The sequence below is a fragment of the Acanthaster planci genome, linkage group LG13 (genome assembly GCF_054643075.1).
Source record: "Acanthaster planci isolate LZ-2023a linkage group LG13, COTS_SCS, whole genome shotgun sequence".
Lineage (NCBI taxonomy): Eukaryota > Metazoa > Echinodermata > Asteroidea > Valvatida > Acanthasteridae > Acanthaster > Acanthaster planci.
In genome coordinates this window covers 10,426,821-10,450,093 of record NC_141789.1, presented here as the reverse complement: position 1 = coordinate 10,450,093, position 23,273 = coordinate 10,426,821, and the positions used below count along the sequence as shown (strand labels likewise).

The 23,273-nt window shown below is 43.5% G+C and overlaps 1 protein-coding gene across 1 annotated transcript; it reads left to right on the top strand.

Annotated features, from left to right (window-relative positions):
* Positions 1–2,936: 2,936 nt before the first annotated feature.
* On the top strand, positions 2,937–22,088 carry LOC147796989 (uncharacterized). Its single transcript, XM_087144658.1, has 7 exons — positions 2,937–3,057; positions 16,473–17,495; positions 17,855–17,990; positions 18,288–18,452; positions 20,368–20,513; positions 21,289–21,374; positions 21,870–22,088. Exons 1-7 carry the CDS (start codon positions 2,937–2,939, stop codon positions 22,086–22,088), a joined length of 1,896 nt encoding a protein of 631 aa, XP_087000784.1.
* Positions 22,089–23,273: the final 1,185 nt, after the last annotated feature.

Genomic DNA, 23,273 nt, shown 5'->3' with positions numbered 1-23,273 from the left:
ACTAGTACCTATTTTTGCAGATATTTCCCTAACTACTGCAAATATTGACGTGAATAAAAAAATCTTGCCCGTTCAGATAACACCAAGATTGCAAGTTTTAGATAATGTTTAGACCTTTTAAGCTCAAACATATGAAGCATTCTTTGTGTGTGAACAGAACCGGTATAGCGTAAACACAGACATAATTTTGCAGTAATAGAAGGCAGTTGGACAAGAACTCGCACATCCTTTTGCAGATATTTCCCCAAATACTGCAAATATGGATATGAACCTTATAAAAATAGACAGAGGAACATGTGCCCTTTCAGAGGACACCAAAAGTGCAAGATTAAGATAATTTTAGGACCTTTTTACCTGGAATATATGAAAGATTCTCTGTGCGGGAACAGGACCCGGTATAACGAAAAGTTAGAATTACGCAAAAAAATATCAAGCAGTCAGACAAGAACTTGCACTTCCTTTTGCAGATATATCCCTTACTGCTGCAAATATGGATATCAAACTGATATGAATAGACAGAGGAATATGTGCCCTTTCAGATGACACCAAGATTGCAAGATGTGGCAAGTTGTAGACCTTTTATGCTCGTATATTTGAAGCATTCTCTGTGCGGGAACAGGACTGGTATTGCGCAAACGAAGCCAGAAATACTCAAAAATAGAAGGCAGTTGGGCAAGAACCCGCACTTCCTTTTGCAGATATTTAAAAAACTACTGCAAATATGGTTGTGAACGTTATTTGAATACATAGAGCAACATGTGCCCTTCGAGATGACATGAAGATTGCAAGATTTGGAAAATTTGTAGACCTTTTATTCTCTAATATAGGAAGCATTCTCTGTGCAGGAAAAGGACCGGTATGATTATTTGTGTTATATCCAACGAAAGTCGGATTGAGGCCTTCTCTGGAGAAAAGAAGGGTGCCCATCAGTTGTCCTGTTAAATAACACTCAAACACATATTCGTTGAGTAGCAAGCAGTACTCCGGCTGCGGTAGCGGGGCCACAAATTCGTTCCAATAAGCGTCTTGGTACTCCCACATATACCTGAGTAAATGAGTGTCCCTACGCGAACAAAATAATTATGTCAGTGGAAATGGCTATTCAGGTTACATGTACACATACCTGCAATTTATTCATTTATGTGGCCTCAATTTTAAAACTGGACTTACCAGTGTATCCTAAAGCCATGCATTATCCCTAACAACATCATGATATATGGATTGTTGTCTTCTGCTTGACTGTGCACCGGTACGGTGTAACAGAGGCTGCAGGCTCAAAGCCCGATCGGCCGAATATTGACTGAGATCGAGCAGAAAAATGTAGGTCATCGTGCGTGCACGTGAACACTTCATTTCCGCCTACTGGAAAAAAACTGCGGCAATATGTGCGACCGGAGATACAACGAGTTGTGAATTAAGTCGCAAAGATTGGCGTCAATATTCGCGAATGAAAAGCGAGTCTTGAATTTTGGTCGTGAATATTCCAATGTTGAAATATATAAACAATTTGCCCAAAGGTTGCTTTAATAATAGTTGATAATTTTACCAAAATATCTACCCAAAATTTACCTACCATTAAACAGTGCACATAAAAGTGAGCTTTGAACGGTTCAAAAATAGCTTATTACGGTTAACTGAAACAACATTCAGCTTTGACATTCCAGTTCAGAACATTTTTCATCTAAACCTGAATAATTTTACCGAACAAATACATTCAAATAGCTGAAAGCCGAAAATCGACAAAAATACATACCAGTGCAGGACGTTTGCGACACGTCCGGTATCGCCTTGTCCGCAACATTTTTTAATGTTTCTGAGAAATTGTTTTTGAGTGAGTGAATTTTCAGTTCACAATTCCAACAGAAAAAGTATAAACTGAACTGTGTCGTTGTCCTGGGTGACATCACAGCAACCTCGAACTCAATTATTGGGAAATTATGGGCACTGTCGAAGTTTCTTTAAAGTGCATCGGTCTACACGCTTAACCCAACAAGAATTCCAAGTTGTTTTTGTACGTCAAAGAAGAATATTAGTACGCAAAAAGTCTGAATTCAAAGCATGTCTTCATAAAGTTATTCTTTGAAACTATAATGATATAGGCATACATGTAGCAATATAATTTGAGAGGAAGGTGTGATATGGCGTATTTGCTTAAAATCAGCAATGCGGTAGTTAACTTCTGATTTGTCAAACACACAATTTCATGTATTTTGTCGGATAAAATACCTTCACGAGGATCTATTGAAGGGCAAGTCTGGTGCCAGCAGGTGCAAAAGCGTATTTAAAAAGCTCGTAGTTGGATCTTGCATGCAGGCTGGCGGTCCGCCACAAGGCGCGCCGCTGCCCGCCTGGCCTTCCTCTCGGTCTCCGCCCGGTTCTCTTGACAGAGTGCTGAGCGCGGCCGATATGTTTACTTTGATAAAAATGATAAAAAAGCGAAAAATGTTTGCTTGAACTTCATATCATTTGCTATTTTTTATTTATACAACCCAATGGCTAAGGTAAACCTATTCACCTTTGAGCCCTAAATAAGGGGTCGGTGTACATGTTTGTTTTCCACGATAACAAAAGTGTCCCGTGGAAGGGGGCTTCTAAAAAGTACTCTCTGACTGCAAAAATTGGTGTATGACTGTGTAAAGTCATTTGTGACGGTTATCTTGAAAGAAAATGCCTATAGACAAGTTCCTCGATCCTAGTGCAATGCAAGGGTGTTGGGTACCAGTGAAATCAGTTTGTCAGCGCAGTTCAAAACTTTATAGACCTACTTCGTTTGTATGCATGTCCGTGTTTCTGACTGTGAAGGGGGTGTTGCGGACGGAATATGCGTATGTGTGCTTGACTCCCTTGCTAATGCACTTGTCCATACAGAATAAATGCTACTACAGCATATCCTGATTACCTCAGCTCGAAAATCAGTCTTGCATGTTTTCTCAGCCATGAAGTGGAGCGGTAAATGTTTAATTACGGGCACCGTATTGGCTCTCGCGAGTGCTTGGTTGATTCACATGTTGTTGGTGGACTCGATCGTCCTTGGTCTCATTTTCAGCTGCATGTTGGGTAAGTAATCTGGGAGTCATCTCATAGCACGACGTGTAAATTGTTACTCCAATAGGTTTTACTTTGAAGCATAACTGTGATCAAGGGCAGATCCAAAACCATTTTTATGAAGGGTGAGAATGAAATCTTTAATTAACTTTCTGAGGGGTGAGGTTACAGTTTCAGGGGTTATACATGCTCTTAAAATTAAATGGCATTATTCCCCCCAAATTTTGGCTGGGGAGGGGCCTGTGGTCCCTGTTCCCCGCCCCTCAATTTGATCTTGTTGGCAATAAGATCTGAAGTGTCTTTCTCTCTCAGAAGAACAAGCACTTTGGCGATTAGAAAGACAATAAAGACTTCTTCCCCAAAGGGGCTGTGGTCATGGTGTACACAAAAGTCTATGCACGGCAAATTTGTTGTGAAGGCATAAGACCCTCGACAAAAACTATAACTTTTCCTCAAGCAAGGATTACACATTTAGGTCAAAAGTAGTGGGGTCAGTTGGGTACAGTTTGACCTTGCAACATAAAATAGCAAAAGGTCAAATTAATATGCATTCAGAAACATAATAATTATGATCATAAAAATATGAATAGGAATGAGGTGTAAGGTAAAATGTATGGCACAAGATGACCCAGCGATGAATACGAATGGCATAGAGTCGGAAGGTGTGGTACAGGATGACCCGGTGTATGGGATAAAATATGAATAAGGCATATCATGGGGTAAAGATTTTCGGTACAATTTAACCTTATGAATTGATGGCCATGAGACGATGAGTCATAGGTTGTGTGATGTCATGGAAAAATACCGACTGGCCTACAGGGGGGTCCTAAGGTAATCAAGGAGTACGAAGCGATATTACTATACCTCATAAATATTCATAAGCAAATCGGAGTGCGTCATTGGCCGATGCCACCTCGCGTCTGGGAAGTAGAAATGATACGCGACCAGGTGATGTCATAGCGGTGAGTATTCGCCTGGCTGCAGTGCGGTAGTTTTTTCTGGTAGCATAAAAATCCCTATGAAACCCGCTGCGTAAATATGTAGTCTGTGTCATTTAGTCTTTACGGAACCAGTCTAGGGTTGTATCCTAATAACTATTACGGTAAAGACCCAAAACGTATGTCAGCAACCAACTACTGAATATGTATAAAATGTACTGAAACGAATACAACATGGTTTATTTCGGGATAATAGTAGGAATGACTGGCCCCGAAGTGTAGGTCAGTTTGACTACCTCCCTTGCGTCGGGAGGTAGTCAAACTGACCTACACCTTGGAACCAGTAATTCCCACTCCTTCCCCTCAAACCATGTTGTATTTGTATAATCACTAAACAAAGGGCCGTACATGCCGCCGGCCAATATGCAGTTAATCTTCAGACAATGGACTGTATATAGTGGGTGGGCTGTGTAGGCGAACTATTGTGTTAATAATCATATTGTGTAAGTTGGAAGTGAGCGTTGGTCTGATCGACTTAATCCTTGGACACTAAATTTGGAGAGAGGGCGCCAACATGTTAACCGTCTTGCGTTTGGCTCACTATCGTTACCGAGATCTGATCGATACAGGAAGAAGACCCACCCTGCTGGCCCTAGCTGAATTTCTTGCTCCTTTGAACTAGAGTGTTTTACGTCGGTTACCCTGTGCATGTATACGATTTTACGAATTCAAGGGCGGAGCGTTACTGTTGTTCTTTATTATGAAACGTAAAGGTAACATACAACACTTGTTTACGGGCATAATAAGCATTATTACTCCTTAGATATGTGCTTGTAAATTAACTAAAAAAATGACAAGGATCAAATAAATTATTGCAATTAAAACCAAAGTGAACTAACGTGAACTCTTTTTTGGCAATTTTTAGTTGAATTTGTATTCCAGTATTTTTTCATGTATTTTCAACAAGTTTAGGGCCAGATCCCATTGGTTACAATTCCCCCTCGTTCATTGAGAATCCAGATATCCTTTGTTATCTAAGAGAGTCATTTTACTTTAATACAACTTGCCTTCGTTCTATTCGCAGGGGCTACATGTGTGAGACTTTTTAATCACATGTGCTTTAATGAACTCAGTAAGTAACTCTTGATTCTCTCTTGGTGGAATCTCTTTGGGATATTATTACCAATGCAATGAAGTCAAAAAGAGATCGAATAATATTCTCTCTCTTTGAAATGGACACTTTCAGAGATAATATTATCCAAGCAGTGAAGTCAGCAAGGCCTGGGATAATGTTATTCCTTGGTGAAGTCTGGTCATTCTGGGATAATATTATCCAAGCAGTGAAGTCAGCAAAGCTTGGGATAATATTATCCACGCATTAGCATGTACAGTTGCAGCAGTATAAATTTAACATGCCAGCAGCATCTGACAAATCCTACCAAAATGCTCAAAACATCCCTCTTCTTATCTTCAGGATAACAGGGCTTGTAATTGCCTGGTTTAAAACCGGTGAATGACTGGATACAAATCAGTTATTCTTTTTAATTATATATCATTATACGTCATTTCCACACGTTTGAATAAAATTCTGTCACACATGAATTCCTATACACATGTGGCGGTCAGGCCCCTGCCAAGGGCAGTGGGTGAAGAGCCATCCTCCAATCAAGGAGAGTAGGGGGAAACATCCGCATAAGGAACAGCACGCATGGGAAAGAAAACTCTAGTTGCCTTCAACGATCTGACGTTATTTCCATTCCAATTAATCCAGTGCAGAGAGTTCCAGTCGCCCAAACTCTGCTCCCTTGCTCCCCTGGCTATCACTCCCATGTCCCTCATACTCACGCCAAAACGTATAACTCAAAGTATAACATCACTGTACATGCAGACCCACAATCACGTCTTCAACTGTCAAATTATTATGTCCATCGCTAGGGGACCCCCATTACCTGCTTGATTACAATAACCTGCGGGAGGTGCCTTAAGATATGGAACTACAGCACTGATTTAATTTTCATGCAATTCTATAACATTTTAATTATAGTAAGTAAATTATCATGAGCATTAAGCTTTTGAAAAACAAAACAAGGTTAGAAAACTTGCTTAACACAGTTAAGATGTCTGCCACTCTGTAGCTTCCCAAAATGAACAAGTGTCACAATAAGCACAAAGTAATATCTATCATGGATACTCATCAATAAAGATGAGAAATTGATCATTCAGTAAGAAATATTATTGTGTTTCCAAGTGCTACATGTATGTACATGTACACTTCATGAGTTTTTTTCTTAAAAAGAGCTTTCCAAAAATGTGGATATACAAATGTCTATATACATGTATCTCCAGAACGCAGACACGACAGCGGTCTTTCATACACCAAATTGTAGCTTTTGCTGCTTGCAAAGGCCAATTTGTTAAAGGATATTTATCCTAATTGTAGACTACACTGCATGTCCTTTAAGCTATAATGTTTGAAAACCTGATTACCAGTTCTCAGTTGATGTATCTTGGGCATATCATTTTTGAACATCGATCTCTTTATTTTCAGAATGCTGATATTCATAAAGAATGAAAGAACAAAATTGCAGAAAATAAACTGAAAAATGAATTTTGCCTGCGCTATTGAAGTTGTCAGATGGTGCTAGGCACAAGAAATTTCTCCATTGACTAGCTCCTGAAGAAGCAATAAAGTCTCTGGTCTAGTCTAATTCAAGCAATGTACATGTACTACATACATGTATTTCATACATAGCCTGTCTGTATTACTGTGGGACTGGAACCTTACTATGACCGTAAGGTGCGGGGCATTCTTGAGTCGGGTGCCTACCGGCCCCTTCACAAGAACCCCATACCTTCCATCCAAAAGAGATTCCAGGCTAAGCTCCTAGCCCTCCAAAAGTCAGACAGCATCTCCATGGCCCTATACCGACAGCTCCGGCCCTATACCGACAGCTCCGACCCTCCAGTACAAGATGTCCAAGATTCTTCGGCCAGCCTAAAATTCACAAGACCGGTATCCCACTCCGACCCATTGTAGCTTCCCGAGGTGGCCCCATCTACAACACTGCCAGGCACCTCACCAAGATCCTTCACCCTCTGGTCGGCAACACCCCACATCACATCAAGAACTTGGACCAGTTCGCCCAGTTCATCGACGGGTTGTCTGTACGCCCCACAGACATAATGGTCAGCTTCGATGTAGTCTCTCTCTTCACTAACGTACCCACATCCGAAGCATGCACTATCGCCAAGGACAGGTTACTCCAAGGTCACTCACTCAGCGACTGGACCAACCTCACACCACATCAAATCCACGATCTCCTGATCAGCTGCGTATCATCTTCCTGCTTCCAGTGGAGAGACAAATTCTTCAACCAGTCTTCCGGAACCTCCATGGGATCGCCTCTATCCCCGGTTCTGGCAGACCTGTTCATGGAAGAATTTGAGCAGAGAGCCCTCTTCTCTGCGGACCTCAAGCCCAACGTATGGATCCGGTATGTGGACGACACCTTTGTCGTCTGACCACATAGCCCACAAGACCTCCAGCTGTTCCTTCAACACCTCAACAGCCAACACAACAACATCCAGTTCACCATGGAGAAGAACCAAGACGGACGCATTGCATTCTTGGATGTCGAGGTTTCAAGACTACCAGACGGCACCCTATCCCGCACAGTATATAGGAAGGCAACACACACCGACCACTACCTGAACAACCGGTCATTCCACCACCCCAGCATCAAGGCCTCCGTCAACAGAACCCTCGTACGTAGAGCATACAACATCTGCGACCAAGACCACCTACAATCAGAACTCCATCACATCTCCACAGCACTACAGCGGAACGGGTTCAAGTCAAAACAGATCAAGACCCAAGACCCTAGACCCCCCCCACCAGCGGGTCTCCTATACCCAGGGTCAACCCATTAGGCACATTAGTTCTGTCACCCTCCCCTACATAGGCAATACCTCCCACCGGATCCAGCGCATCCTTCTACACCATGGCATCAAAGTCTTCCATACCACCCCCAACAAGATCCAAGCAACTCTCCAGTCTCACAAGGACAAACAAGACCCTAAGACCAAGCCAGGGGTCTACAGGATCCCCTGCGAATGCAGCAAGGTGTACATTGGCGAAACTGGCAGAGATCTCACTACCAGACTCAATGAACACCGATTACTAAATGTTTTCTCGCTGGCCAAACTTCCCCCAAAAACTATTGAGCATCAACTTTGCCACAGCCCTCATACCCGCGTTTCTCTTGACATTTTTGGGGTCGATCTTGATGCCTTCGTGTAGCTCGTAGTCGAGGATATAGCGGTTTTTCTTTGCCTCCGTGTTGCACCATTCAGGCCACCCGCTAGCTTCCTGTTTAAGCTTCAGGAAGGTGTTGATATAGCCCGTAAATAACCCCCCTGTTTTACTTTCAGGGTCGTACTGCTCGGTTTCCTCAAAGTGCCACACTTGAAGAATTTGGATGATGCTGTATCCTAAAGACACAGCCTTTTTCAGTTCGCCCGTGACCCACGTACCGGTGATAGCTCTATCAGAATCCTCGTGCTCGCAGAGGGTCATCTGTTGAGTTTCACTACACTCTCCACACAGAGCAAACATGAGCTTTCCGCCCGCGTGGCGTGAGAGAACGGGATGGTACAGCTTTCTCGGTGGTAAAACTTCGGCTTTCACAAATCCTTCGTACTTGTCAATGGATGCTGCGAAAATCACCGTGATGATCTTGGGATGACCCATGGGAAACTTTCCGTACTTGCACACCCAGGGATAGAGGCTAAATAGTCCACATACTTTATTTTTTCATCCGGACCACACTTGTGATATATTCTGGTAGCGTTTGTTCTTCCTCCGAAGAAAGTGTCTGGTGGATGGAGGGGTGGGATCACATCTTGGGCGTTCTCTTGAAGATCATCTAAAAATACTCGTAGATCTCCATTACTGTCTGCCATTCGTTGGAAGTCGCATTCCCACATTTCTTCCACGTTATATCCGGCATGTCTCAGATCCAAGGTACGCCGGACGGTGGCTTCATAGCGGTATCTCATGCTAAGTGAAGTAAGCGGGGTTGTCACGTCTCTGTGCGTGAAACATTTTGGGCATTCGTGCCACAGACAACCATGGAGCTCGAACACGGTCTTCTCGTGCAGTCCGTCCACGTGATACTTGCCAATGGTGACCTCGCTGCCGTTGAGCGCGTGCCTGATACGGATGTTTCTAGAGTGTGCTACCCAATCCAACCACCTCAAGGCCACGACAGACTGAGTGTGATTCTTCCTGTATCCTCCGGCTGGAATGATAGCGATCGTGTTTTCCTGCAAATGATTCTGTCTAAATACAACGTTACAGGCGTGAGCGATAGTTATGGAGCATTCAAAGGGGTCGACATTGGTATGCTGCATGAAAATCGAACGGAACTCCAACGACCCGCGCCGTAGTATGTCGACGTCACTGCAGCAGTATTCTATCATTTCTTCCTGTAGATGGAATGGCCGCCCACGTTGACTAGCGTGCCACTGCAAAACTTCCTCTCTCTTTTTCGCATTCATTCCGTCGGGGTCGTAAAACTTCGTGTCTGGAATAGGGCCGACATAGCGCTCGTTCTCCTAAGTGTTGAAGAGATGGGGAAAATATCCCTTCTTCAATTCCGTCAGTCCGAACGTGGAGGGGATCGCTGAAAGAGGCATCAACAGGAAGCTCAAGGAGTCGATGATTCTGATCCCCAAGGCTTCGAGGGACTTGATCTTAGCCCCATTCATAACGACATTGGGCAGAATGGCTCGCTCATATAAAAACTGAAGGACAAAGTTGGAGTCGTACCCCAAGGCATAATGAGCGATGCAGATCACTCCTTTGTGGCTGCCTTCCTCATTGAAGAGCCATTCACAAAATTCGTTCCGCGTGTTTGCCCCTTTGAAAATGTTCTCGTTGGTGGTTCCCCGACTGCAAGGACAGGAAAATTCTGCCGAGATGTCTTGGTTTGACAAGCAATGTCGACAAACCCTCTGTGCAACACAAAGGTTTGGAACGTGACCGCACACTGACCCGGGGCTATTCTCGTCCACTTGCTCGTCTTGCCGACACTCGTAATCGAAAAAGATGTAGAGAGGACGCCTGCCCTTATTCCTTCCGCCTTCATTGTCGGACTGAACCACCTCCACGTCTTGCAGCTCCATCAACTCCACCGGGTCCATCTCTTCCTCCCTATCATCCGTTTGGATATCAGCGGGTACGCCATGGCTACATTGAAGGGGACGTATGAAGCATCGGTGATCGGCCTCTTGGTATAGTTTGCAGTTCTGACAGTACACCTCGCCGCAAATGTGCTTCTGTTTCGTCAATCGGCGCTTCTTATTTGTGGTCTCTCCACAAGAACATTTGTATATCATCGAACAGGTAGAGTTTCCCACGACTGCAGTGCCCTTCTTTGTCTTCACATTCCTCAGCGGCAGTCAACCCAACCCGTAAAATCGCAGTCAATGGAAGACCGGTAACAACACAGGCACTTAGCCGCGCATTTGTGTTTCCTTTTATCGTCGTATCCTCGGAGACAAACGTCGCAAAAGTACGATCTGCACAGAAAACTGGTCATGGATCTTATAACCGCATAGTGGTTGTCATAAAAATACAAGAACAACTTCTGCGGAGCTTCCTCCCCCTTGAACCAAACGGCATTAAACAGCTCTTTACACAGAACAACGAGCTGCCGACTGTTGGCACTCAGAACACGCTGGAATTCCAATAATTCTTCCAAGCCACATCTTTGTGGGGGAACGTCTGCCTGACGATGCAGTTCCAGCGCCAATCGAGTGGTCTCACCGCGACACAGTCTAACAGAATTCCAATTGGTTTGAGGGTCCTCACGTTAGAGGGCTGCGCTGGCAATGACGATCGCCTTGGCACAACAAAGCTCATCTTGGTTTTTGATGGTGATGCACCCCCTCTTCTGTTTGAGCCATCGCTCTAACGCAGAACTACCACGAGCGATTCGGATGATCTCCCATGTCCATCTCAACAGTGACGACCCTAATGACGACATCCCCATTCAAACTGACGCTCTCATTCGACTGCAGAATTCTTTCGATGTTAGACAGAACGTCATGGACGAAGAGACGTTGCTCAGGACTCGGTCCATGAGGGACCGAAATACACCTCCCAAAGTATCTAAGACATTACCTATACCGCGCACTGGCTCGATGTCATTGAAACGCAACGTATATTCGTTTCCTTGGGTGCAAAATTTACGCACTTGGCGCGACGTTATCGATACGATGCGGTATAAATCTTTGGGCCTTACCTGCCGTGCCCCATTCTGTTTTTCGTGCAGAACGGTCTCGTCTTCATTTCCTCCGAGCTGTGTGTCTGCTCGGGTGGACGAGTCCATCGCGGGTTCATCTGTACCCGAGGGAGTGTCGTGCTCAGAATCCGCCTCGTCTCCTGTATCCGAATACACTTCGGAATCCCCGTCGTCATTTTCAGACAGAGCATCTTGAAATGCCCTCGTTATTTTGATGGTGACACTATCGTCCAGTGTCATTTCCCGTTTGAGGTTGCAAACGGGATATGACACTTTAGTCACTGAAAGTTTCGTTACCCGACTCAGTTTTACGAACGGCATCCAAAAATTAGGTCTGACCGTCGGAAATTGATAGACACGCCGATGAGATCAAATGAAGAAAAGTTGACGAAAAGCCTTTGCTGCAATTTATTCGCTCTGAAACGGTCAAGTATTTCATTACTTCACGGAATCAGCATGGAGTTCCAAAAACCCTAAACGAAGGCCAACGTCTCCTCGATTCCGGTCAATGGACGGCTAAGAATATGATATTTTTCCATTTTGGACGATATAGACAAATTTGCTGACACCGACGTCATCATTGCGAATAGCAAGACTTTCAATAAGCTGGCTATTCGCCACTTCCAGAAGGGTCAGTGGTTTGTGCTATTCACGCCGTATCGTCTGTGGGAGCGAGCTCGGTGCAGTCGCCACTGGAAATGGTACGGCAACCACCACCAGCTGCAAGGCCGCACCATGAGCCTAAAGATGTTGTCGGCGAATGCAGTCGAGGCGGCCGTAACTCGCAGCTGGTCCCAGACCACCAAACAGAGATGCTACCGAGTGACAGAAACCCTGGCAAGAATACTTCTGATACTCGTGGAACTGCAGTGCTACATGGTACACAGGCGCGGGTTCATCAACATGGAGTGCACAGTCCGGCAGGCCTTGTCCCCCATGTCTACTCTGACCTTGAAGGAGATGGCGGGAAGGGCCGTCCTGAAGGAGCTTCTGTCAGTCGTCAAGAAGCCGACGGAGCAGACGACGGATGACTGGATGCCATTCCCCTTCTTCGTCTTCTCCTTGGAGATCCCCGTTTGTTTGAAGACTTTCATTCTGTCATGGGAATGAGAGCTTCGGGTTTTCTGGGCCTCTCCACAAGACCCCGATCCGGCGTCACAAATGTTCACAAAAAAGATAAATCCTTAGTCTGTCTCTGCGTCAGTCTACGTGTCTGTGTTGGAGTTCCATTTTAGAGTACGCGGCGCGACGTGCGGCGATTTCGGGTGAGTACGTTCGATTTTCTTGTTTTCATTTTTAACCAGCCCCTCCACCTCCTCGACCGTTGATGCGGTTACGCCCACCATCTCCGTCGACCTCTCGCCCGCTCACCGTTTACTACGCACCTTTGACCTACTAACCCCACCGACCTTTCTGAACCTAAAAGTAACTATCACGTGACTTACTCACACGCAACCGGATTGGGGTCAACCTGATCTATACTGCACCGGAAGTAGGTCAAGGGTTAGAGGTCAAACTGATCTATTCTAACTACCATTACTACTCCCGATGTTTCCGTGTATGATGGAATGTTCAGCTTGGGTAAACTTGCCGACCATCTTTCTGGAAGAACTGCAACAGGTGTACCTCCTACAGCCCTAGCACCCCTACGTCGTGTAGCCCCAGCATCCTGGCGTATACCATCTCTCGCTGGCCTGCCTTCCTGTCCTGTTGTAGAATGACTTGGTTGGGCTTGATGCGAGTCTTCACTTCCAGAGTCGTTACTGAGACCTCCGTCGTCCGAGATGTCATTTGAACCTACAGGAGTTTCCTCATTTTTACTGACAGAGTCACTGTCTTCCTTCTCCTGTAAACATCGATGAAATGATACTGGTATTTCGTTTTTCAAAAAAACATTGCATACATGTCATACGTGGAACATTTGTAAAAAAAAAATAATTTAAAAAAACGCGTGATCTGTCCAGTTACATTTTTCCCCCAAAGGAAGATGGCACGAGCTTTATCGCTAACACTGCCCGACTGATTTGGACAATGGTCACAATGCGCTCTTCCCACATTGCATTTTGGCCGACCATCGACCATTTTCCAAAATCAGCCGATTGGTATTTGAAATGAGAATCATGAAAATATCGCCATCACTAGCGTTTCTTTTATGGCTATCAGTTACTTCGCCGAAACTGTGTCAAAAGACGGCATCATGTGTAGATTTGAAGTAAAAAAACTTCCAACCAACGTACCCTATTTATCAGTGACCAGTAATAGGCCTACACATTACATTGTGCTTTATTTTGGCTTAAAGTAGGCCCTACCTAGGGCCTAGCTAATGTTACATGTACCTCTACAAGTAGGCCTAGACTGACATGATTGATGTGGTGTGCATAAATTTCAAAATTCCAACTTTTCCTGCTGTCACTGCCGCCTACCCTGTACTGCACTTCAGTTCAAAAAAATCCTTCAAAATCAAACCTACGACAGCTGGAAAATACAGTCAGTTTACATCATGCATGATAAATTTATTTTCGTCAGTCCTAGTCGCCCGAGCCTAGCCGTAATCCGTTACAATATGCATATACAAAATACAAAATATAGTCACATTTTGCTTGTCCAAAATGATCATGTTTGAGAGTAGGCCTGAATTTCGAATTACCTGTGAAATGTCGAGGTCACTTTTTGCAGCTAAATCTAAGCTATTGGAGCCATCATCCTCCTCGTCCAGCTGATTCATAACGTCCTCTGACGACAGTATCACCGCCGCATGTCACAACACGGGCATGGCGCGGGTTTCACATTCGCGCAGTTGCACGACTGTATACATTAGTTCCTACGTTTGCTGTATACTCGTATACATGTGCATGTGCATGTTATGCACAATGACAGGGCATGGGCACCGGTCTAAGTCTTTTCCTTATACGGCCAATTACGTCATTTTTTGCCAATAGTAACCACCCCGGTCCCTTTGATCACTCCATTGGAGAGAGAAAGAGTCAAGGTATATGTACATGTTTGTCAATAGAGCGCACACTTTACAATCATGCTGGGATTTTACCTTTGTCTTCCTCAAGTAATTTTAGGAAAAGTCACATGGAGAAAATAATAATTATCTCTCCGTTTGGATACTGGCCGGGAACATCTGCACAATATTCCACAGCACGACGAATAAATTTACCCCTTTGCTACGTGTTAAAAATTCCCAACGGACGTCACGCCGCCCCTGAGACTTCGTAATTTTTACATAATGATGTATGTTACACTTAGGTTCTACAATAAAGAACAACAGTAACGCTCCGCTCTGTTTGAATTTGTAAAACCGTATACATGTACAGGGTAACCGACGTAAAACACGCTAGTTCAAAGGAGTAAGAAATTAGCTAGGGACGGCAGGGTCTTCTTCCTGTATCGATCAGATCTCGGTAGCCACAGTGAGCCGAAAGCAAGACCGTTGGCATGTGGGTGCCCTCTCTCCAAATTTAGTGTCCAAGGATTAAGTCGATCAGACAAACGCTCACTTCCAACGTACACAATATGATCATTAACACAATAGTCCGCCGACACATCCCAACCACTACGTACAGTCCATTGTCTAGGGATTATCCGTATCATTACCCAGCGGCACGTGCGGCCTTTTGTTTAGGGGTTATCGCTTCCTACTCCTTGATTACCTTAGCACCTCCGTGTAGGCCCAGTCGGTATTTTTCCGTGACATCACACCACCTACGACTAATCGTCTCATGGCCATTATGTCATAAGAACGGTCAAATTGTACCGAAAATTTTTACCCCATGATATGCCTTATTCATCTTTAATCCCATACACAAGTTTATCTTGTACCACACTTTCCGACCCTATGCTATTCCTATTCATCGCTAGGTCATCTTGTGCCAACATGTTACTCTACACCTCATTCCTATTCATATTTTTATGATCATAATTATCATGCCTATGCATATTGATGTGTCCTTTTGCTAGGTCAAACTGTACCCAACTGAACCCCCCATTACTAACAAACCGAGCCAACATTTGCTCATGCAAAATAAATTTGCATGAATTGTAATTTCTTCGATTTGACCGAATCACATGTGTCTGGTCGCTTCTCAAAGCTCATGCGCACTGCATGCCACTTGGGCCGTCCGTCAATAAAACGACACTAAAAAATATCCCCAGATTTACGAGGCACAGAGTTTGGAATAATGTTCTAACAAACTCACGTGTACAAAAGAGTGGTCTATTCTGAACCGTTAAAAACATAAAGACGTGACGATTTGGTTCCTTATAGGATAGATAACCGTCAAAAATGACTTTATACAACAGTCATGCACCAGTTTTTGCAATTAAATAGTAGTTTTTAAAACCCTTTTCTACTGAAGACTTTTGTTATCATGGAAAACAAACACGAACACCGACCCCTTAAGCAGGCTCAAAAGTGAATTGGTTTATCTGCGCAGTTTACCTGTCTTTACCGTTTTTGTTATTAGGTATTTGATCCAACAAAATATACGAATTTTTTTTTTTATAAATCAGAAGTTAACTACCACATTTGCTGAATTTAGGCGAATACGCCAGATCATACTTTCCTCGCAACTTATATTTCTACATTTAGGCCTGTATCATTACAGTTTCAAAGAATAACATTATGAAGACATGCTTTGAATTTTGACACACTTTTTGCGTACCTAATTTTCTTCGATGTTCAAGAACAACTTAGAATTCTTGTGGTGTTAAGAAAGATGCACTTTAAATCAAGCTCGACAATGTCCACACTTTCCCGATAACTGAGTTCTAGACTTTGCTGTGATGTCACCCAGTGCAAAGACATTGTTCGTTTTAAATTTTGTCATGTTTAAATTGTGGACCAATAATTTGCTCATTTCTCAGAAAGGGTTACTTGTTGGCTTATTACTGTGTATTATCACGACAAAGAATAATCGAGAATAGGACGCACATGTAGAAAAAAATCCCGGTTTCTCCCAGGAATGGCATTATTTTTTTTTCCTTCTGGAAATTCGCATCAGTATAAAATAAAAATACACTAAAACCCTTCAAATTAAAACTAAAAATCGAAGTGAGGACAGTTGAAACACCAATCACTATATCTTCAAAAGACTGTGTTTAAACACTGCATTGGAGTTAGGTAAGCTAATTCTGCAACTCAATCGATTCGACCTTCACTTTTGTCATCCACCAGGATTGTTAGCAACTCTCTTGCTGTTGGCCGCCACGTGCGCTTTTCACATGAGCATCATTCCATGTTCGCAGAGTCACACCCTCTCCACGCTCCTCAAATGCTACCTACGACAGCAAGTCTACTCCTTGCGCGAGGCCTTCATCAAACGGAAGTTGAGGCAAATGTGGAGAAACCCGCGCCCTGCTCAGGAGAAGCTGCTGCGTCAGTTCATCGCCCGAGACGCCGAGACCGAGTACGGTAGAACACATCACCTGGGCAACATCAAGAATCTGGCTGATCTGCAGACGAAACATCCCTTGACTTCCTATGACCATTATAAGGAGTACATACAAAGGTTAGCGGACGGTGAACAAGGTGTCTTCTTAGGGGAGAAGACTGTCAGATTTGGTGTCACCAGTGGTACTACAGGAGCCGGTAAACTGATTCCCATCGTTGCGTCTCGACCTGTCTTGGCTTCGCATACTATGTATGAATTGAGCTTTGCAGCCAACGAAAGCTTCGGCAAGCCGGGTCCCTTACAGCGCAGTTGTCTGTTGTTCTGCAGACCCACCGTGAATCATACCAAATCTGGTCATTTGGTTGCACCGTTGTATCACGTGCCCGACGACCAGCACCTAATGGATATGAGTAACACACCGTCAGCAGGATTCCAGCTCTCTAACGACTTCGAGTCAAACTACGTCCACCTTTTGTTTGCCATCCTCGACAAGAACCTTGGCCTTTTCCTCGCCCCCTTCACCACGCTGATGGTCCGGGCAATGAAACTGATTGAAGACAACTGGCAGACCATGCTTGATGACATCACAAAGGGAAGGATCAACCCAGATCTCGCCATTTCAGACGAGATTCGGCGCGATTTGAACGCTGCCCTTACGCCAAATCCTGTCAGGGCTGGTGAACTCCAAGCAGAATTTTCAAGTGGTTTTGTCGGGATCGTCTCGAGAATTTGGCCCCACCTAAAATACGTATTATCCATGGACACAGTCGGTCTCCGGAAGAAATTAGAAAAGACTTATGCGAAAGGTAATGACTTGAAATCTACGTCAAAAGGTATAAAACCACCTTCAAATTTCCTCTGGCTTAATTGTTACTGGGCTTTAGTTGTGGAAGAAAGACGTTACCTGGATTTGAACTTGCAGCGTTTCCATCACCAACTTATGTTCAGTCAGTATGGAGCTTTATTTTGGTGATTTTGGTCCAACCTATCAATAGTTTTGTTCAGGGTACTACGATACAAATCCCTCGTTCAACGATATCTTCAGAAATAACTCACAAGCCACAAGAATTTATGCATACGCCACACAGCACACAGTTTTAGAAACAAAATATTACTCGTAATTACTGTTGATTTAGATTTACGTGATTATTGCTTCTTCGGACAGGAACAGCAGTTTACTCGGGTTCATATGCGAGCACGGAGACGTTTATTGGAACGAATCTGTGGCCCCACTACCCGCAGCTGAAATACTGCCTGTTACTGCACGAATGTGTCTTTGAGTTTATTCAAGAGTCCGACTGGTGAGCAATTGTCCGGGCTCAACATGTCCAAATTTTGCTTGCTGTATTCCGATCTGACTAGCGATCATGAAGCCGTTAACGAAGGCTAGCAGTCAGATCAGGTGTCGATATTCGTTTCAATTGCCATTAGTGGAGAGGTACGTTTTCAGATCTGACGAAAAAAGATATATCAGTGGCCCCTATTTTGAAATCATCTATCACCATGGCTATTTCAAGTCTTCCACTTGATCAACTACTTCATGACTAAATGCACACTCTCATCAGTAGGCTAACCTCTGATGTTCCTTAAATTTTCAGCCAGGAGGAAAATCCCAAAGGTCTGCTTATTGACGAAGTGGTGGTCGGGCAGATCTACGAACTTGTGCTCACAACTCGAGGAGGCTTGTACCGTTATCGAAATGGTGACGTGGTCGAGGTCGTGGACATGCATGAGAAATGCCCGGTTATTCAGTTTAAGTACAGGTGAGCAACAATGGAAGACAGTGTACGAATTACTTAGCCATCCGCCCCGAGCTGAAGTGCACCCCCATTTGGCGAAAGAAAGATAGGTAGTTACAGGCGTGTTCTTGCGCGTTCTGCTTGTATGCAAAGACCCTACATGCCGGAATAAATTAGTTACGCCTACTCAGCGTGCTCCGCGTCAAACGTGCATGTGGGCAATTCCACGGTAACTCGCGTAACAAATATTTGGTACATTTACTGGATAATGTGCTATATCTCTGTAATTGAAAGGAAATACAAGTTTCTTTTTTCACTGTGGGTAAAGTAGACATAGACCAACTAAATGAATTAAAAAGAAAAACAAACGACAAACATCGTGAGATTCTTTAATTGTTTAATGTCGGGAACTCGCGTTACGAAAAAAGGACATGTTCAATTCTGTGAAAGCCTCTTTTCGTAAAGTCTCCTCAAACTAAACACTCTGGATAAAAATTTCCCTAACTTGAGTTGACGATGGGTTATGACTTGCAAGTTAACAATATCAAAGTTGAGAAACAATTCACAGGCAAAATGCAGGGAGCATACATATCGGTAACTTGCTTTACGGTAACTCGCGTTACATTATGTCCATTCAAACAGCCCGGCACATGTTGATGGCAATTACCTCTTTGGATAGTTCTGCATCTTGTATTAAGTACTTTTACAGATGCACAGTTTTGCAAATAGAAAAATGAATATCTCCAGAGTAATCATGGTATTGATAAACCTATATTGTCAAAAAAATGTCACGACGTTTCTTGGAAGCTACTGCCTGGCGTGCTTTGAACTAATCTTACTGGCCTGTAGCTTTTAGGCGTTGTTTGTATCACTTTTGCTTTTCAGCAGCTGTTTGATGCATATTGTCTTTATGTGGGAAATAAAACAAAATATCTTCACAGTATATTTCAGTTATATATATTTTTTTCAATTCCACCCGAGATTCAGTTTATGTGTGGGAAAATTGAGGCCAGTTAAACTTAAAAGTCTAATAAAAAATAATTTCATTAAACTTGTTAAAATCATAATTGACTTCATTCATTCACAGTTGTAACAAAATAAGGTTCAAGTCCTAAGTACAGCTCCGGCATTGTATTGACTGTTGCAAGTCATAATTTGAATAGACCTAATGTCTTTTGTATGGGGGGCGGGGACCACAAGTGGCGTCCTACGTAAACAAAATAGCACCATGGACACGAAAGCACTCTCCACCAAGAAATTTGACCCATGAATGGGCAACATTTTATAGAACCAATGACAAAGTGAACACTTGTTTTATCAAAATGATCTACATTAGTGGTTTCTGTACAGGGATGCCGTCCTTACCGACTATACATACACATTATTGGAAAGTAATCGTTGTGACTTCTTTATTTCGTCCGGTGACATTGATTTCTGCGTAAAACTTAAGGCTCATTCTGTTACATTCTTTGACTTTTGATTCAGTAACCAGGTTGCTGTGCATGTCAAGTTCTTCTTTGTTATAAAGAAAATCACTTGTTTTGGGTATATGATTAGTAAGGGTATTGCAGCATACCTGTGTACAAAAATTTTGAAACGTCCCTATGGACGATAATTCCATCGAAACTGTGTTTACACAGGAGGTTTGCCAACAGAAGTGGAAGGGGTGGTGTGTTAGCTCCCCTCAATAGGTCCCAAGCTTGACAAGAAAAGGGCAGAAGTTTCCTAGCGACGGAGGCTCCTTGGTGGTAACTGTACAACGCTCGTTCAACAAAGACTAGGAAACGCAAGCACTGCATTCGCATCGCCACCAACAAAAAGTACGCTCTCCACAAACATGGCTCTTTAAACCGATGGGAAGGTGCTTCCGCATCAGGTGGATTAAGTGAAAAGTCAAAAGTGTGTCTTAAACCTGTCTAATAATGTTAACTGTTCGCAGGAAAGCAGAACTGTTGAACCTTCGCAGCGAGAAGGTGACAGCTGTGGTGATGCAGTCGGTGGTAGAGGAATTCACCTCTCAGGTGGCGGGATCCAAACTTGTGAACTGGACGTGCGCAGAAAGTCTCCTGCTTGCTGATTTAGAAGGTATCTTTCTTTGCAGTATGTTTGCATAAAATAATATCTGAGCATTTCAGAAGCACAGTATGTCCCTAAAAGAGCCGGGTGGAATACGACCCTACAACCCTCAGAGTTTTCTGAAAAGGTGGCACTGTCTTTTCTTTCACGCGTTAAGCCCTAATGAGTTCTTGTAAGTAATCTCTTACCATGATGTTGTTACCTATTTTGTGAAAATTTGATTTACCATCTTCGTCCACTGCCCTTTTTGCAAGACAGGCCGGTAAAGACCACTGATGTGCTCAATAACTGATGTGCTCACCCCGATCTTCTAATGATCATAAAAACCCAACCAGATGTCAGATTAAGTTGAAATATCACATCCGTTCTGTTTTATCATTATCTGCCATTGTATAGCCGAGTTCTAGGGGACTCATGGTCCAAAATATCCGGATGCTGTAAGGTTAAAGACGCCGACTTGGTTTCCCCGCTCATCGTCTAAAAACATCTCAACATTCCTAAAATCGTCTCAGCTGCCTATAGGCAGCAAATAGCCCGGTCATGCCCCGTTAGAGATACTAACAATTTAACACACAAAGCCCTTGACTGAAGAGAGGCACGTAGGAATAAAGTGACTTGCCCAAGAGTGCAGCATGCGACCAGCTCTTGGAGTCGAACCAGGAACCTTTGATTCTGAGCTCAAACTCTCCACCAAGAGGACTACTGTATAACACAGTTACACCGAGAAGCAGAGCAGGTCTCGACAGAAGCAAATCCAACCATTCTGAATTACGGTTCTCCACAGGGGAAACCTACGAAATATTCTACATCGTGTTTCTTGAACTGGAGAATGTGCCGCCGCTCGAGGACACAACAAAGTGGGCTCAGAAGGTATTTTCTCTCGTCAGGGCGTTTAAAGTTTGTGATTCAGCGTGAAAGTTTCACGTGGCTTGGAAAACCAAGCTCAATACATTAGAATAATTGACGTATTGCAGACTCATTAAGAGGGTGCTACACGGCAAGGGTCTATAATGATCTCATTTAATATTTTTAAATGATAGTTTGTCCATATTGGATTAGCTGGGATACCAAAAACTAAGGTACCCGGGGTTGCTCACATTTTTTTGCTCAGGGGGCGTCGGAAGCATATAAGCTATGGCTTCTATATACAGATTACATGCATTGCAAAATTTCAGTTAGGGACAGGGATCACACGTGGGGCACGCAGCTCCCCATCCCCGTAGCTTTGACACTGCAAAAGGTGTAACTTGCTTACCGATACTTCTGCTCCACTGTAAAACTTCTAGGGTCACTGCTACTGTGCTTGTATTTGCGAGTACCCTGCGTTCTTCAGCTTGCCTACCCACCTTTTCGATTCCATTTCAGTTCGACAAAATTCTGCGGAGGCACCATCAAGTTTACAGCTTGCTCCGCAACAGCGCCACCATAGATATGGCTCACGTGCACCGGGTAAAGCCAGGCTCGTTCAAGGAGTTGCAGAAGTTCATCTTGTCCCACAGCACAGCCTCTGTCAATCAGTACAAGTCACCGCGCAAGCTGCGCAATCGAGGTGTCCTCAAATTGTTGATGTCTAATGTTATGTAGTCAGTTCTTGCCGAGAATGAAGAGAACAACCTTTCTTGAAAAACTACCAGCACCGCGGTTTCATACTAGCGATTAATCTTTACAAATTTAATGAAATGTTTGAGGACTGGGTTCTTCATTTAGGCCTATATCCCTTTTCTGAGCCTCTAAGAACCGCAATGTTCATCACAAGTTCAGTAAAATAAACTCCTTATCCGTTAATATTGTAAACATATTTACTTGCAGGCAATTACCAAAATGCTATCGCAGTATCCGGTTCATAAGTAACTTCGTTAAATACGCAGACGCGCCATGATTTTCAGGCTCCCATTGGACGATTCCTTAAGTTGTGAGTTAACTTCGAGTTCCATAGTTCCATGTTCACGGCGACCAATGCACGTAACTCTATGAGCAGTTCATGTGCTGTGGGGGTGGTTTAAAGTGAAGCGAACTCACACTAACGAACTGGGTAGCCCAAGGGAGGGAAATCATCATACGGATGATGTTACGTGCAGTCTGTAACGAAGAGTTGTAAATAACTCTTGGTCAAGCACTATGCAGACATCTATGTACATGTAGGTCTATTGAAATTTTCGGTTTATTTGGCTAGCTGCTTTACATTATGTTTCCGTAGTGGTAGGTTTATTCAACCTTTACTAGATTACTCCTAGAAGCTTTCATACAATATTAAAGTGACCATGTTTCTTTTTTCTTAATCCTTAATTGGAATTGCACCTTTGTGTTCGAAATAACTATTTCCTATTTTTGTTATGCTATTTTAATCTGTGATAGGGCCTTTTGGCTAAACCTCTAAAGAGCAGGGTTATTTTGGCCCATCCCACATCAGAAAAATGCACGCTGTGCATTAGTATAAAGTATATTACATTAAGAGTAACTCTAATCATAAAGTCTCAACTCCTGAAACATATACTGCCGAGATATCGAAAAGAATGTCGAGCGGGACGGGGCGGATTCCATCCCCGGATTAATGCTATTGAAAATTTGCATATTTATGAGCAAAGTGTGATGTTATATTAGGCGCTGAAACTGAAACTTTTTTTTCTATTTTGCACATTATCAAAATAACTCTCATTACTAACGCGTCATTGCTTTTATTGTAACCATACAACTATAGTTGGAATGTACGTGTTTCATTCGTCAGAAGGTGTTAATTACCACCAGTAAACGCGTTTTTGTATCGTTATT

What these genes read in the sequence shown, in the direction of transcription:
- LOC147796989 (XM_087144658.1), top strand. Translation starts at nt 2,937, where the DNA reads ATGAAGTGGAGCGGTAAATGTTTAATTACGGGCACCGTATTGGCTCTC. An exon ending in CATTTTCAGCTGCATGTTGG is followed by an intron (nt 3,058 to 16,472) that starts GTAAGTAATCTG and finishes GTCATCCACCAG; the next exon opens with GATTGTTAGCAACTCTCTTG. An exon ending in CAACAAAGTGGGCTCAGAAG is followed by an intron (nt 21,375 to 21,869) that starts GTATTTTCTCTC and finishes ATTCCATTTCAG; the next exon opens with TTCGACAAAATTCTGCGGAG.